Here is a 14,920-nt window from a genome sequence, read left to right as displayed (position 1 = left end):
TCGCAAGATCGTGAGTTCAAACCTCACCGAGGTCGACCAGTCTTTTTGTTATCGGGATATCCCTCGGGGCACTGATTCCTTGAAGAAGTAATGATAATCTAGCGCTTACTATTTAAAGCTATGTCCAAGACAGAATATCAAACATGACAAGATCACCTTATGATGATTTCTGCGAAGCGAGGACCAAGGTCGTCTTCATCATGGGTCCCGACCGTTTCAATCAACAAGAATCGAGACATCCGCGGAGACTCAAGTTCGATTAAAGTCGTGTTAAACAAGCTTGGGGGTGCGACTGGGGCGTGAGGATTCCACTTTGCCGTGATTTTCACTGTATGGCCTTTAACAAGAGCATCGGTAAATACTTCGTCTTGTGGCTTTGGGTCATGCTTGAAGTTGACCCACAGGTATTTGTTGATTGTATCGACATCATCAAAAATGACTCCCAGTAATAAATGCAGTGCCAGTTCATATGCATAGTCCCCATTTTCATTGTAGATGTTGATATATTTCGGTGGCTTTTCACCAAAGTTGAATTCAACCAGCAGCACATTCTGGTACAGTAAAAGATCAACCAAGATTTTCGTTGGTTTGCTCTTGGTCCCCAGTTGCCATCTCAGCGTGACGTCACCGTCGTTAATCAGCCAAGCATGATCCCCCATTTTGCCTTCAGTGATGGTTATTATTTCTGCTGACATACATTCACATTTCAGCCCCTCAAACAGTGAACCTGGCTCAAATACTGGAATATGCAATTGAGTATCAGGCTCAACTGTGTACGATCCAGCCATGGGATTCCGGTCGGCAACATCAACAAAGATAGGGGTGTCATCAAAACCATCAGCCCCACCATGGTGAGTTAAAATAAAATCGGTGCTATTCATTTCAATTTCAAGCAGTTGGTTCATGTAACGAACTGATTGGTAGTGAGCATGACCTCCAATGCCACGAATCAGAATAGGGTCAACGCGAAGCTTTCGCTTGAGCTTTCCGTTCTCGATGGAATAGGTCGGAGAATAACCAGTGATGCCTTGGAAAACAGCTTGCAAATAGCCTCCATTCCCAGTCAAAAAAGGAAAAGCTGGATGGGTACCACCATTTTTAGTATAGTCATCGTGGTTTTGCTCTGATAACTGAGCAAATGGAGCCCGCATATATGGGGTAATCAGTTTCATAAGATACAGCTGAGCTGCACATCCTGATTGAGCTAACTGGGCCGCAACGGCGGAAAAAATGGAAAATGTCATAGCAGGACCATAACTTACTTGCTTAAGGGCATAAAACTCCAAGTTGTTTCGGCCTTGGGTGGCATCAACTAGTTCGTCAACATAAAGGGGATAAGTCAACATCACGACATCTGCTTGTTTAATAGCGACTTGTGAATTCATTCCCGAGAATTCAAGGGTAACGCCATTAGTATTGGGAAGAAACATCTTCCGATGGATATCGGTGTAGTTTTTGGGTAAGTCGATGTTCAAGTGACGACCGATATCGATGCACCAACCCATAACTAAATGAATCGCGGCATTAGTGTAGGCGCCGTTATCAACATGATTGGCAAATTCATCGGGATCTGTTAAGTTGGCAGTGACGTACGCCTCAAGTGTTTGATTGTACGTCACCAACGTGGAGAAAAACTGAGCAGCATCATGGACCAATGGCCAAACCTTTTCCCGCAAATACCACTCGTCTTGATTACCCAGTAAGTATATCAGCCAAGCTGTTTGAGCCACAGCGTGGTTGACGTGATATTCATAATCGAAGCAGGGACCAGTCGCTGTGCAATTACCGTACCTTCCCAGAGTCCAAGGATAGATTGCACCCTCAAAGTTTCTGTCAATATCAATTCCGTTACCATGGTAATCTGAAGCCGACTCCTTGACGTTCTTGCGAGCTTGATGATGAGTGTGAAGGCGATAGTTAGCAAATTGCTCCAGGTGACGGGGCAAAAACGGTAACATACCATGCATCATCCAAAGGTCCGAGTCCCAGAACACCATTCCACCATAGCTGTCCAGTGAAAGACCTGCCACACCAACGGCAGCAGCAACTCCATCAGCACCGATACGAGTGTTTGCTGCTAAGTGAAATAAGGAGGAAATCAGTGTTAACGTAAGCAAGTCATTGCCTTTGTAAGTGGCCATATTCGCCACATCTGATTCCTTCTTCCACGTTGTAACGTGGCTGTTATAAGTGCCAGTGAACAGCCGAGTTTTGATGGCAGTGGTTTTGGCAACCTTCCACGGGTCTTCCACTACATCAGTCAGGGCAATACCAACATACTTCGTAACGACCGCATGATCTGACTCCGGGTCCAATTTCAAGTTGAGGTATTGCACAACTTTGTTACCCTCAGGTTTTGGTTTGAGCGCCTTATGATCCAATCGAGAATAGACCACGCCATGGACTCCGGGTACGCCTTGGGGTTCGAACACCATACCAATGCCTTCACCATCGGATATCGGAAACGGGTGAGCACACCGCTCAGACGTGGCAAAGTCAATGATGTCTTCCACCACTATTTCAATGGGCAGCGTGCTTCTCAGCTTGATGTCAACGTGAACGACCCCCAAGTGTTGATGTAAACGATGAGCGAAAACAGTGTAGGTAACATCAACGACATCAAGCCAAGTGAACGCCGTAGTCACTACACCTGTCAGTAAACTCATGTTTTGCATGTAGTTTGTCACCTCTGGCTCACGATTGAACTGATAGAGCGTGGCGGGACTCAAAATGTGTTCTTTCCCATCTAAGTTCATGGACAATTGTAAGGCTGTCCATTGAGGGATAGCGGCAATGAATGAATCCCACCCTTTATCAGAAAGCTCGGGAAAGTTGTAGCCCGTGGCATTAGGTTGTAGATCAAAAAAACCAGCAATGTACGCTCCCAGATACCGTTTGTTGAAAAGTGGCCAACCCGCGTTAAGTAGTTCTTCAGACTTTCCTGGTTCAAGTTGATCGTAAGCAAATCCCTGACCAGCATTTGGGATCCGCGAACCAATGTAACCGTTTGCAACATATGGCTGACGTTGAAATTGATTGTGGAGAAGCTCAGTGTTGCCCACAACGTTGTTCTCGAAGTCATAGAACGTCAGCTCGGCATGCCGCACATCCATCAACATTTCCCGGTTTCTTGGGGACTGGACGAGTTTAGACACAACATCGTGATAGATTTCGTCCAAAGGCTTGCCCAGGAGTGTTAATGGGTCAGCATTCCAATGTGATTGCACAAAGCTTTGTACTCGCGGGATCAGGTCGAAGCTGCGAGCAGCAATAATGATGTTGATGATAACAACTAAGACTAAGCAAGATAGCACCGCCTGGGTGACAAACCATCGTCTGACAAGTATCTTAGGAACGATCATCATCTAACTGCCCATCACCAGGCCGCGAGGAACAGAGTGGCTTTTTCTATTATCGGTGACTCTCGAAAATGTGGAGTGCGCAAGACTAGCAATTGCTTCCAGCCAAACTTCGCAGAGGGAACACCGAAAGTAGTATCTAACAGAGGTATACGGGAAAGCGGTGATCAAATTCGGAGTAAGGCTAAGGAATGGTTTTGGGTGTTTGTTGAATAATGAAAGCTTTCATCACACTAAGAGAAGGTTGAGGTATACTTGAGGTATATAGTCACAAGACTTGACATGGTTGGATCGAAGTTGTATCTAGAGTTTGATGGTGTTCCATAAATCAACCAAAAAATTTGTAAAGGGAAGTTGAAATCTTTGAAGTCATGACACCACAGAATTCGTGAATATACATTGGCTTTTTTGTACACTCTGGTCTTCCTCTATTTCGGAGCCTGTTGGGAGCCTTAAGCCGCGCTTCTGCGACGCTTTGTGATCTACATCAAAGCGCTGGTAACCAGCTGTAGCATTGCGTGAACACCATAACAAGTTTATATTTATTGTTTGCATCAATCTTGTGCGTTGCGTGTTCCAACGACCAATCGGGACCCCTCGGCAGCTTATGTCCGCTGCTTATGTCCCGCATATACCTTAAACGGACGTAAGAGAGTGCATCATCATTCAACAAGTGACAGCAGTGATAACTATTTCATCGGCGAAAGACCAGCCATATGATTTTGGAAAAAAACGCCCATCTTCGTGTAAATTTAAACCTCTTGGCGACACCGAATTCGGTAAAATTGCTTTTCGTTTACGATTAGGAGCGCTGGTTTTGATCCAGTGACCGTGCCTACGGATTTGCGCGTCACCAGAACTCGGGCTAGACTCTTATTCAATGTTTTATTATGGATATTAGTTCGTAAAATTACATGACCACCGACAAAGCCCCCATTAACACCGCACCAACCACAGCCAAGAAACCGTTCAGCGTAGCCGCGGCTTGGTTCAGCGTCCGAGCATCGGCAGAAGCTTTACCCGAAGCTGAAGCCGACGACGAGCCGGGGTTGTTGCCTTGGTTGAAACCACCACCAGAAGCACGGGTGGTAGTAGCTTCAGAGCCAGAACCACCTTGGTTGTTGTTACCCGAGCCTTGGTTACCAGCAGTTTGCAGCACTTGCGAGCCGCCGGCGCCAGGACGGTTCCCTTGAGGGACGTTAACAGTAGCAGAAGTCTTGGAGTCTTCGGTCTTCAGTTGCGAAGACTTGTTGTCGTCGGTCTTAGACGAGGACTTGTCGTCAGACTTAGACGAAGACTTGTCATCAGACTTGGTGGAGGACTTGTCATCCTTCGATGAGGACGACTTGTCGTCAGACTTCGACGACGAGGATTCAGAGGCCAGAGACGAGCTAGCGGAGGCTGACGAAGACGACGAGGAAGAGGACTTGGACTTCGAGGAGGAAGACGACGACGACGACGACGACGACTTCTCTTCGTTCTCAGGGTTCAACCCAGTAGAGTTCCATTGACCGATCCAAGTCTTAGCGTTGGTCAAAGCAACATCGTTGGAGGTACCGGCCTTGTCAGTGTAAATGAAGGCGTTGTAGTCACCTGAGCCCGAGCCAACTCTCTTCAAATCAGAGGGCAAGTCGTTACACTGGACATCAACGTCCTTCACATAAGCGTAGTAGTAACCCTTGTCTTGAATGTCTTGCAGGTTCCAGTCAATGGGACCACCGGCCCATTCGATAGTACCTTGACCTTGCGAAGCATCACCACCGGGCCAAAGCGAAAATTGAACTCTCGAAGGAGTTTGAGGGAAGTGGTACTTACCGTCTTCCTTTAAGGTGTCTTCCTTCTTCAAGGTACGCACAAGGTTGCCGTCGATGTACCAATTAATTTCGTTTTCTTGCCAGTCAATCTGGTATTCGTGGTAGTTTTCGAAAGTGTCCGACACGTCAGCACGCTTAGCGTTCTTATAATCGAGTTCGGCGTGGTAGTAGTAGTTAGATTGGGGGCCGGTCAAGTCCGAACCGACCATTTCGAAATCGATTTCGTCTTGGACATCCGAGAACACGATGAAAGCCAGCACCACACCAGCACCACGCGAGGTCTTCATGTTGACCTTGACGTTACCATACCAGAAGTACTTGGTGGACGAGACCACCGCCCCCACCGAGTTGGCGGGCATCTGGATTTGAAGGGCACCGTCGTCGATGGTAGCATTACCCGAGATCAACCAGTCGATCTCCAGGGAGTTACCGAGGTAAGTGTATTGGTTCTTAACTTGGCCGATGTCAGTGAATTCAGTCTTGAACGAAGACATCACCGGCTGAGGCATACACGCCAGAATGTTGTACGACCACATGGGGTTGCACCCGCCCAAGCAGTAGGCCCCGGTACCACAAACGCCAAATTGCGAGCAGCAAGGTTGATCCTCGGGACAAGGAGACAGTTCTGAGCATTTGATTTGGTCGGCGGCGGAGACCATGGAGGTCAACGCCGCGGCTAACGTCATCAACGCCAACTTCATAGTGATTTCTGTAAATGACGTTAGCGGGATTTATCGTGAGTTTTATACACGGCCGTAATGCGCACGCTGTAAAATTTTCCAGCTGTTTGTTTATGCTTTCCGGCACACGGCGCATGCATTTCGGCTTAGTTCTATTCATAGCGTCCTACTGTGGGGTGAAGCGGGTCATGGTATCATGATCCAGCACCAGCAATCTCTGATCGACGTCCGTCATCCTTATTGCTAACGTTCAATATACCGAAACACGTCGCGACAACAATCGACACGCTTTTGATTTTAGACTACGCGTCAATAGGGCTATTTTCTTTATTCGTCAAATTTGTGCACGCGAGAGGGGCCCGGTGGCGATCGTAACCGGCTCCTGCAGGCAATATATTCCAATACAGACATTTGACTAAATCACTGTTTGCTAAAGAACTGGTACATGTTCGGCTGGTAAGTCAGGGGCTGGTCGTAAATCAACGACAGATTGGGGGTTGCTGGTGATGTCTGCTGGGGATGGCTGGGCTGCCGAGCATTGCTGGCAGGCGGGGCTGGTGCTTGGTGCGGTGCCGATGCTGGTTGGCTTGTGTGCAGAACCAGCGGCGCTCGTAACTGCTCAGCCCATTGCAAAAGCCGGGGATAAAATTGAGTGCCCTTCCTGAGACCCTCACTATACTTCCGCCACTGATGGTAAAACTGAACCACCCGGTCCAGTTGCAGCTTCACCAACTCCGCTTGAAATGTAGACGATTGCCGCAACCGCTTTACTTCAGGATTGGCCATAATTTGCGCCCACGTCTGCTTTAATTTAGCCACCAAACCTCTTTCAGTCTCCACTATCTCGTCAATTTCGCTCGTAAACTCGTCAAACTTTTTGAGTTCTTCGGGGAAAATTACCAGTTTTATCTCTTTCGTCAGTTTCACCCGCAGGTTAAGCACAAGAATATCGGCAATGTCATCATCGTGAATCTTCGTCTTGAGAGCTCCAACTATGTCGTGCTTACGACGTTTAGCCTTCTCTATCTCATCAAGAATCTTTTCAGTGGATTGAAGGATTTGGTCGATAGGACGATTACTTTCGTCAAGGTCCAACAACAGAAGCTCCTCCTCAACAGGTTTTTGGGTAGATAAACGCAGCAACTGGCCCTTGCCGAGAGTATCATGAAGCTCAGTATCAGTCACATAGCCGAAAATCTCGTTATCATTGGTGGTGGCTTGGTAAAAGGCCCGCTTCAACTGAGTAGCCCCATCACTGGGTGGGAGTGACTGTATCGCCTGATAGATTTGTTGGCGATACTGTTCGATCTTTTGCCGGTTGGTTTTGTCTTCTGCATACTTAGCGCGAATTTCGTTAGCGTACCTCGTCACTTCATCACCAAATTGCGGCAGGGACGAAGAACCTGAACCCGACGATAATTCCTTAAGCGCTATCAATTGCTGGGGCAATTGGAGGCTTGATAATGCCAGGGCCACCTCCAGATCCAGAACTTCGACATGATCAATTTCATTGCGCAACAATTGAGATTTCTCCTCCGAATACAAACTGAGCAACTCATGAATCTTGATCGGCACCACATTCGATAAAAAGTTATGATAATTGTAGTCGCTGATATCACTGAGTCCAGGAAGCTGCCCAAATGGAACTGGTTCAACCAGTTGCTTGGCCACGGGCAGCGTAAGCGTCACCAACAGGGGAATGAGGTCATGATAGATTAAATCATTGTCCTTAGAAAGATCAGCCAATTTGATCTTGACTGCGTCTTCTTGGTAATGTAAATAGTCAAGCATCTCATAAGGAAGAGTGATCTTTTGATCGGCAGCTGCCTCGGTGATACTTCCGAGATCTTGCTCAAGCGATTCTTGCGTTTTCGTGAGATATGCAATTGCGTCCCCGTACTTTTTGTTGGCTTCTGCCAGAAGCCCTTGATAGTACCAAGCCAACAGCTGGTATAAACCCCGTTTAAAGTCCAACACCGCTCTCCAGCGAGGTTCAATAAGTGCCGGCACCTCTGGTAGCACATCTTCAGGCTGGTTCAAGAAATCTTCCTCGTCAGCATCAAAGTCACGGTGAAGACCCATTCCCGATTGAGCTAGTGATAATGCAAGAGCATAACTTTCTGCGACCCCTTGACAAAGCTTAGCTACCAATTGATTCATTTTCTGTTGAGCGTCGGCACTGATCGCCTGTAACACAAACAACTCAGCAGCTTGTGACATCATCACTTGCAGTAATAATTTGATTGTCCCTAAAGCCAAGTCAGGCAGAGGGGCGTGTAAAAAGTTCTCGCCGATAAAGTCAATCACGCCAGCGGCTTGACACAGCGCCACCATTCCTTCTTTGAAATTGCCATTAGACAATTTGATGCTGGCTTGACGCAGTAATAACGACGCCAAGTTGTAGAGTACGTTGGCCTTTTCAAATGCAAGGGCACCTTGACTATTGGATATATCCGGCTCGAACAGATCAGTCCACTTGAACTCAACTCTGGTTCGGGTGGGGGTGTTAATCAGATTGAAAGGGATGCGTAGGTCCAACAATTCAAGCTGAGAATAGTATTTCAAGAACAACTTGATTCCAGTGGCGTCGGGGTGTGCCCCGCGGAGGTCCTGGCGTAGCTGGTTGAAGCTCGTCACATCCAGCGAATACTCGTTGGCGGCATGTCCATACACCTGCACAAGGTAATTGTGGAGCGGCTTGAACCAATTGACCTCCTCTGTAGTCTTGCTGGGGATCTGAAGTAAGGTGGTCTTCATGTGGTTGCGGTGGTGCGACTATGATCGAATACATATGACGTCGAGGCTGAGTCCAATCGGGATTGCACATGTGGACCAAATATCTAGCAAAGCAAATTTTGCCATTTTATTAGGCTAGTAAATTTTGTTTGTTAGTTATCGAGGTGGGGGTATGATATCTGCCACATGCTGTACCACGGTGCACGCACTTTATCTCATTTCATTAACTACTGCTGCCTGATGTAATGGTTCAAGTCCAGAGAATCGCTCACATCACCAACGATCTCAGGAAGTTCGTCCTACTAGGACACGTTTTTTTCATCAATTTACCGTTACATGTTACCGACTTGTATGCCCCACCGGTTACTGACGATGACCCGGAAGAGCGTTGGGCTGATTTGGAACTATTGACCATGAGAGCTCCAGACTGCCATCCATTGATCAAAGACATGGCTCAGTTGCAACTTCAGCGGTATATTATGTGTACCTTCAAAGTTGTTGAGGGAGTTGCTCGTCTATCGGTGTATGCTCTCCCTGCTGACGATGACGACATATGGCCTGTGCTAGAATGGCGCAAACGACCTCTGGTGGCGCTGAGGCTCCAGTGGTACCGCATGTTACATGGTATTAGTGTGGGGAAGTCTAAGTTTGTGGTCGATTTTAGGGCTACCGAAGCGTCGTGGGAATGGGATTACGCTCCCGTGGAAAAGTGGGTTAGTGGTGTTGCCACCAATCGATCAGAGGGCTTAGATCACAGGGTAAATCGGATATATAATCTGATAGAACCACCAAAAGTTGATGGGTTAATGAAAAGTGGCCAGCAAATCCCTACGACCGATGATCTAATCATTGAGGTGCAGAATGGTAGAGTAAATGGCGTCAAGACCAGATTGTACGGTTATCAACGCCAGTCGGTTAGCGCAATGCTTCAACGCGAGCTGGCATCATCGAGGAAGTTTCCCGTACCTCATTACGTCGAATTTCTTAAAGATAAGTACTATGACCTTTTGACCGATCAAATTTTCAACCATCACGAAGAAATCAAGCTTCCCCGAGGTGGCATTCTTGCGGAAAATATGGGGCTTGGCAAGACGTTGATATGTATCGCCGTGATATGTGCTACTAAGCATCAGCAGCTGGTGATACCTCCGCAAGAAGACATGATAACTTTTCCTCTAGAGGATGAGGAGCAGTATTCATCGGACGATGAACTTTACTACATTGGTGACGATTTTGTCAAGCCTGAAGCTTCACTGGAACCAGCAAAACCACTTCCACGCCTTACACAGCTATGCTTAGACCAAATCCGAGACAAAGGGCTCCCCTGGAAGTTTTATGTTCATGATCTTCCTCCGCATCTTGTGGAATTACTTCATGAAAACCCCGCTGGGTTTCAAATAGCCGTTATTGGGAATCATTATGACCAATATGCCAAAATACGTGTGAGACAATCATCAAGAATACCAGAATTTGACCAACGCAGGAAACTCTGGCTCAGTTCGCTGACATTGGTGGTGGTGCCTGACAATCTATTTCATCAGTGGAACAATGAAATTGACAAACATACCGATCCGCTATTCCTAAAGAAGGTTTATATTCTGACACATTACCGCAAAGACTCGAGAGATCCTGAAACCAATTCTTGGTTTACTCGGGAAGTGCCCTCAATTGCTGAGCTTTTGCGACATGACGTTGTGGTGACCACTTCCTCGTTTGTCCTGCGGCTAGTAACGCAAAACAAAGGAGATATGCAAGGGTTAGAGCTGATATACTGGAAGCGACTTATTGTGGATGAGGGACATTCTTTGCATACCAAATCTCGTACAAGTGATACATGCTCTAATGTGTTTATGTGTGAGCGCAAGTGGGCTGTTTCAGGGACGCCGACACTGGGACTCACTCATTTATCCATGGCTGAGGAAGAAGTGAGAAATCAATTTGACTCCAAGCAAGATTTGGGGAAATTAGGGGTGATTATAGGACGGTTTCTTCGACTAGAGCCGTACTTTTCATCGCCTCGTTTGTGGCATAACACAATCATTAAACCGCTCGAGGCTGGGGCTCCGCTGGCGGAGTTAGCGCTTGGCGGTCTTCTCAATCAGCTAATGATCAGACACGCAGATGTTGATATGGAATTACCTCCCCTCCATCATAAAGTGGTGTATCTTAAACCACTGTACTTCAACCAATTGGCGATAAACAATTTCACGGCGGTGCTAGCGACCAATGCAGTATCTTCAGAACGTGAAGATATTGATTATATGTTCCATCCGAAAAATCAAGGTCAGTTACGTCGCTTGATTAATAATCTCCGTCGAGCTACCGTATTTTGGACAGGGTTCCTGATTGAAGATCTTGAAGCGCTTGTAAAGGTGTGCACTAATTGCCTTAATCGTGAAGAAACTGATCCACGCTACTCAGCCAGTGATATATTGTTGTTGGAGCAGTCGCGTGCCAATGCTGAGGTTGCACTTAATAATCAAAGGTGGAGAGTAGCTCTGGTGGCTCATGAGTTGTTATACTACCTTGATAGAAACGAGATACCCCTGTTTTTTGTGAAAGATTTAGCTTTAGGGGCAACTCCTGGGGAATACGTTCTCGGTGCGCCTCAATTGGGGGTGCTTCAAGAGGTGGTGTACAAGAATCGGTTTGCTCTGGCGGATAAACTTCGGGAGAAAATCCTTGAAGCTGTTGAGAAATTCAATAAGCAATATTCGAAGGAAGGGGTCAAACGATCGAAAAAGTTTGCTGCTGAAACAGAAGAAGCCCCCTCTCCCAAGAGAAAGAAAAGCCGATACGATACTCTTCCGTTGAGTAAAGCGCAACAGAAGCAAAAACGTGTTGCTCGAGCGAAGGCCACCAAAATCAAAACTGACGCTGCCAACCAGGAGCAACAAATCAAACTCGTTCATGAAAAAGTTCTCATTGATGATAGCGATGGGGACGTATCGTTTGAGAATCTCCGTAAAGCCCGTTTGTTGGGGACTGCTCTGTCGAAGTTGAGCTACCTTGCTAGTAGATTAGCTGAACACCAACGTCAGGGATTGAAGCTGATTGTGTTTTTCGACTTTGAGGATCATGCTTATTACTTGGCGGAGTTACTTGATGTATTGGGTCTTGATTACATTTTGTATGCCACTTTCATATCTCCTCATGATCGAGCAATCAATTTGGAGAAGTTCAGTGATGCCATTGGAGGTACGGCATTGATTATGGATTTAAGACTAGCATCACATGGGCTAACTATCATCGACGCCACTCGAGTTTACTTTCTTAGTCCTGTGTGGCAGAAGCTGGTAGAAGCTCAAGCCATCAAGCGGGCTCACAGAATTGGTCAAAGGAAACCAGTATACGTGGAAACGCTATTATTACGTGATACTTTGGAAGAGGAGATGTATCGTCACCGGACACTGGAAGATCATAAGGAGAAGTTTGTTATAGACAATTATGCCATTCAACAATATATCCAGCGACATCAGTTTCTTGATTTAGCTCGTGATGAATATATCGAATTTGAGGCTACACCAACCACCGATAAAGACATGAGCCTGAGCAATGACACTGACGGTGGTCTACTTACGCACTGCAGTGAGATAACCTTTGACGAGGAACGAGTGTGGCAAATGTGGGCGTTCTCACAAGAGAACTTGGCCAGGTTGAATCAGATCAAAGCTCAGATCAAAGAGAAGGAAGAATCACGCAAACGTTGGCGGCAGCCTGAGGAGTCTAAGCCCGAAATGGATTCCAAACGGCCTCGCACTCACAAGAAGGTACGGTTCTGACTGTATTATTAAACGGGCATAATGAATAAACCCTTATTTGTAGCAGTAACTATGTTGGTCGCGGTCACCGCTACGTCTATAACGATATCTTCATCATGGAATTGTCTCATCAAGCGAGCCAGAGTCACGTCAAAGATCACTCCTCCATTGCCGCCACTGATGATCTCAAGACCTGAAGGGGTAAAACAAGCACGACACCCCCATAGACTCTTCGGGGCCTTGCCGCTAAATATGCTGCTGGTTAAACGAGACATGCTAGCAGGAAGTGTATCTCGAGGGTTGAGTACTCGTAACGTCCCATTAGCAAGGCGGACCAGTAACATCAGGCTATCATAATTGGCACTCAACGACGTGATCGTATCTCCTAGATCGGCACACGTCCATAGCTCTTGGTCGAATTTGCGGGTATCGTATGCTCTCACGGTGCCATCTACACCCGCTGTCCATAGTGTCGTTTGAGCGGAGTTTGTGGCCACCGTCAACAAGGGGAACTCACTGGTAACGCTAGCAACAGCATTCTTTTCTCTGGAGTCCCAAACCAATAGCAGCCCGTCATCACTCACCGAGGCTGCGCCCACCCCTAAGGCCACCACCTGATTGACGGTGTCCTTGTGCTTCCAATTGCGGAGACGAGACCCCGTCTCCGCGTCCCAGTAGCCCACGGTAGCGTCGGAGCTAGCTGACAAAAGACGGTCATCGTTCCACTGGACGCAAGTGACGGCGCCTTTGTGGCCTTTGATCACCCCGTAGTTCGCCTCGATATTGGTGGTGGGGAGATGCCATAGAAGTATGCTACGGTCCACGCCACCACTGGCGATCCTGGTGCCGCTGGGGTCGAACTGAGCCGTAAGAACGGCACCTTGGTGACCCTCAAGCTCAAACTCCAGGCCGAGCTTGGGGGCATCTCGGTGTCTGACGATGCTCATGCCTACAGTCTAGCAGGCCCGATTCGGTGCGGCTTTGGGGAAAAGCGATTTTGTAGTTGCTAACGCACACAAGCAAACGCAACGAGCGTTGTCGTCATCGATGACCCCCCTCATAATGTCTTGTGATTTCAGGCAGTCATCTGAATCGAGATTAACTTTTTAAACGACGCAGGTTCCAAACCAGGTGCAGAAGCGGGGGAGTCCAGTTGCTGTACAAAAGGTGGCACGATATATATTCTCTCATTAATCATTATACTCTCTATGTTCCTAAAACGACCCTGTTTCCTAAAAAAAAGTAAAAGATAAAACCCTTAACACAATAAAATGAAGATGATGGAGTAAAACGCCGTGGTTGTTGGTATCATGAATGCAAAAAGGCATGTACAGTAAATGGCTTGTGGCCTTCGGGCTTGGTTTCGTCGTCTTGCTCTTCGTTGCCCCGGAAAAAGCAGTAGTTTTCCAATAATTCTTTGTACAGTTGTGAGTCCAATTGGCTTGGAGCCACCCGATCTGGTTCGGGGAGGGGGTTGGGTTGGGACTCGCCCAGATCCAACGACTGGTTGACGGCCAATTGCTTCGACAATTCAATGTCGGGCATCGGCAGCGCGGTGTCGCTGCGAGCCGGGGCGTCATGCTTGTAAAGGGAGAGCATGGGCAGGCTCAAAAAGTACTGGTTCGATTCAAAGTCCAACAGCTTAGTGTCACAGTCCAGCTGTTTTGAGGGCTGAGGGGTGTTCGAATCCGGGGTACGCCGCTTCAAGAAGCTCTTGGAGTATCGCGGTTTGGGCGTGGCGTTGTGGCCATTGAGTACTTGTTGGGCGGCCGAGGGCGTCGGCGGCCGTGGTGGGGCGGTCACCTTGCGGTGGAGGGTGATTTTGTAGTTAGCGTGCCCGTTGTTGTCCCAATATTCGATGCCCTCAGCAATGTACTTGACGCAGAACTCGTAGGTGCGCTCGTTGGCGCCCACCAGTGCCGAGCGGTTAATGTAGAAGGAGCTAAACAATTTTTCCAACGGGATGTCGAACACGAACCGGTCGTAGTTGTTGCGCTTTAAGATGTCGGGGCGGTCTTCCAGATAAGACGCCGGCAATTCGATGATGGTAAGCCAGTTGTCGAGCGAGTAGCGCACGGTGACAAACTTTTCAAACGCTAGATTGCGCACGGCGACGTGGCCGACAAGCAGCATCGTTTCGTGCAGCAAAAACACCCGCTCCAAGAACACCGTCTGCTTGTGGGCGATGCACTTTGTGTAGGAGAGATGGGGGAAGTTGAGGAGCAGGATCAGCCATTGCAGCGGGCGCGGGTAGGCGGTGTCGGCGGTGTAGTGGTCTAGCGACCAGTTGTTGAGCTCAGCGTCGGACTCCAGCCACTCCGAGTCCAGGTGGGGGGCGTCGGGCGAGTTAGGGTTGGAGATGGCCAGGGGCCGGTCGCACTCGTGGAAGTACTTGACGTCGGTGTCGATGCCAAAGTGCACTTTCAAAGTAGGGGTCAGCGGGAGGGAGCGGGCGCGACGGTGGAGCAGCAGCTCGCGGATGACGGGCTTGACGACCTCGCCCAGCTTCTTGCGGACCAATTTTGGTGGCAGCGGCGCCAGCGGCACTGGCGACAGCGGTTCCAGCTGGG

At 48.1% G+C, this 14,920-nt stretch overlaps 6 protein-coding genes across 6 annotated transcripts in view; 1 reads left to right on the top strand and 5 right to left on the bottom strand. All coding sequences in view use genetic code 12, as the record gives it.

Moving 5' to 3' along the window:
• Positions 1-152: 152 nt before the first annotated feature.
• ATC1 (alpha,alpha-trehalase) lies at positions 153-3,365 on the bottom strand (the record flags this gene model as incomplete). The annotated part of the gene is made up of 1 exon (XM_034158918.1): positions 153-3,365. One exon carries the CDS (start codon positions 3,363-3,365, stop codon positions 153-155), a length of 3,213 nt encoding a protein of 1,070 aa, XP_034014314.1.
• A 904-nt stretch (positions 3,366-4,269) lies between these two features.
• On the bottom strand, positions 4,270-5,874 carry UTR2 (Utr2p; the record flags this gene model as incomplete). Its single annotated transcript, XM_034158917.1, has 1 exon — positions 4,270-5,874. The coding sequence occupies one exon, from the start codon at positions 5,872-5,874 to the stop codon at positions 4,270-4,272; it is 1,605 nt and encodes a 534-aa protein (XP_034014313.1).
• A 399-nt stretch (positions 5,875-6,273) lies between these two features.
• Positions 6,274-8,610, bottom strand: BRO1 (Bro1p; the record flags this gene model as incomplete). The annotated part of the gene is made up of 1 exon (XM_034158916.1): positions 6,274-8,610. One exon carries the CDS (start codon positions 8,608-8,610, stop codon positions 6,274-6,276), a length of 2,337 nt encoding a protein of 778 aa, XP_034014312.1.
• A 224-nt stretch (positions 8,611-8,834) lies between these two features.
• DIURU_000644 (uncharacterized protein) lies at positions 8,835-12,371 on the top strand (the record flags this gene model as incomplete). Its single annotated transcript, XM_034158915.1, has 1 exon — positions 8,835-12,371. One exon carries the CDS (start codon positions 8,835-8,837, stop codon positions 12,369-12,371), a length of 3,537 nt encoding a protein of 1,178 aa, XP_034014311.1.
• Positions 12,372-12,379: 8 nt separating this feature from the next.
• On the bottom strand, positions 12,380-13,297 carry DIURU_000643 (WD40 repeat domain-containing protein; the record flags this gene model as incomplete). Its single annotated transcript, XM_034158914.1, has 1 exon — positions 12,380-13,297. One exon carries the CDS (start codon positions 13,295-13,297, stop codon positions 12,380-12,382), a length of 918 nt encoding a protein of 305 aa, XP_034014310.1.
• Positions 13,298-13,658: 361 nt separating this feature from the next.
• Positions 13,659-14,920, bottom strand: part of DIURU_000642 (uncharacterized protein) — a gene marked incomplete at both ends in the record, with an annotated part of 1,382 nt that continues 120 nt past the window's right edge. The window contains one exon of the mRNA XM_034158913.1: positions 13,659-14,920. This exon is cut by the window's right edge and continues 120 nt beyond it. Coding sequence (XP_034014309.1) covers positions 13,659-14,920 — 1,262 coding nt within the window.

Source organism: Diutina rugosa (genome assembly GCF_008704595.1).
Source record: "Diutina rugosa strain CBS 613 chromosome Unknown scaffold3_size541584, whole genome shotgun sequence".
Lineage (NCBI taxonomy): Eukaryota > Fungi > Ascomycota > Pichiomycetes > Serinales > Debaryomycetaceae > Diutina > Diutina rugosa.
Note: the sequence above shows the minus strand (reverse complement) of the source record. Positions and strands in the feature narration are given on the sequence as shown.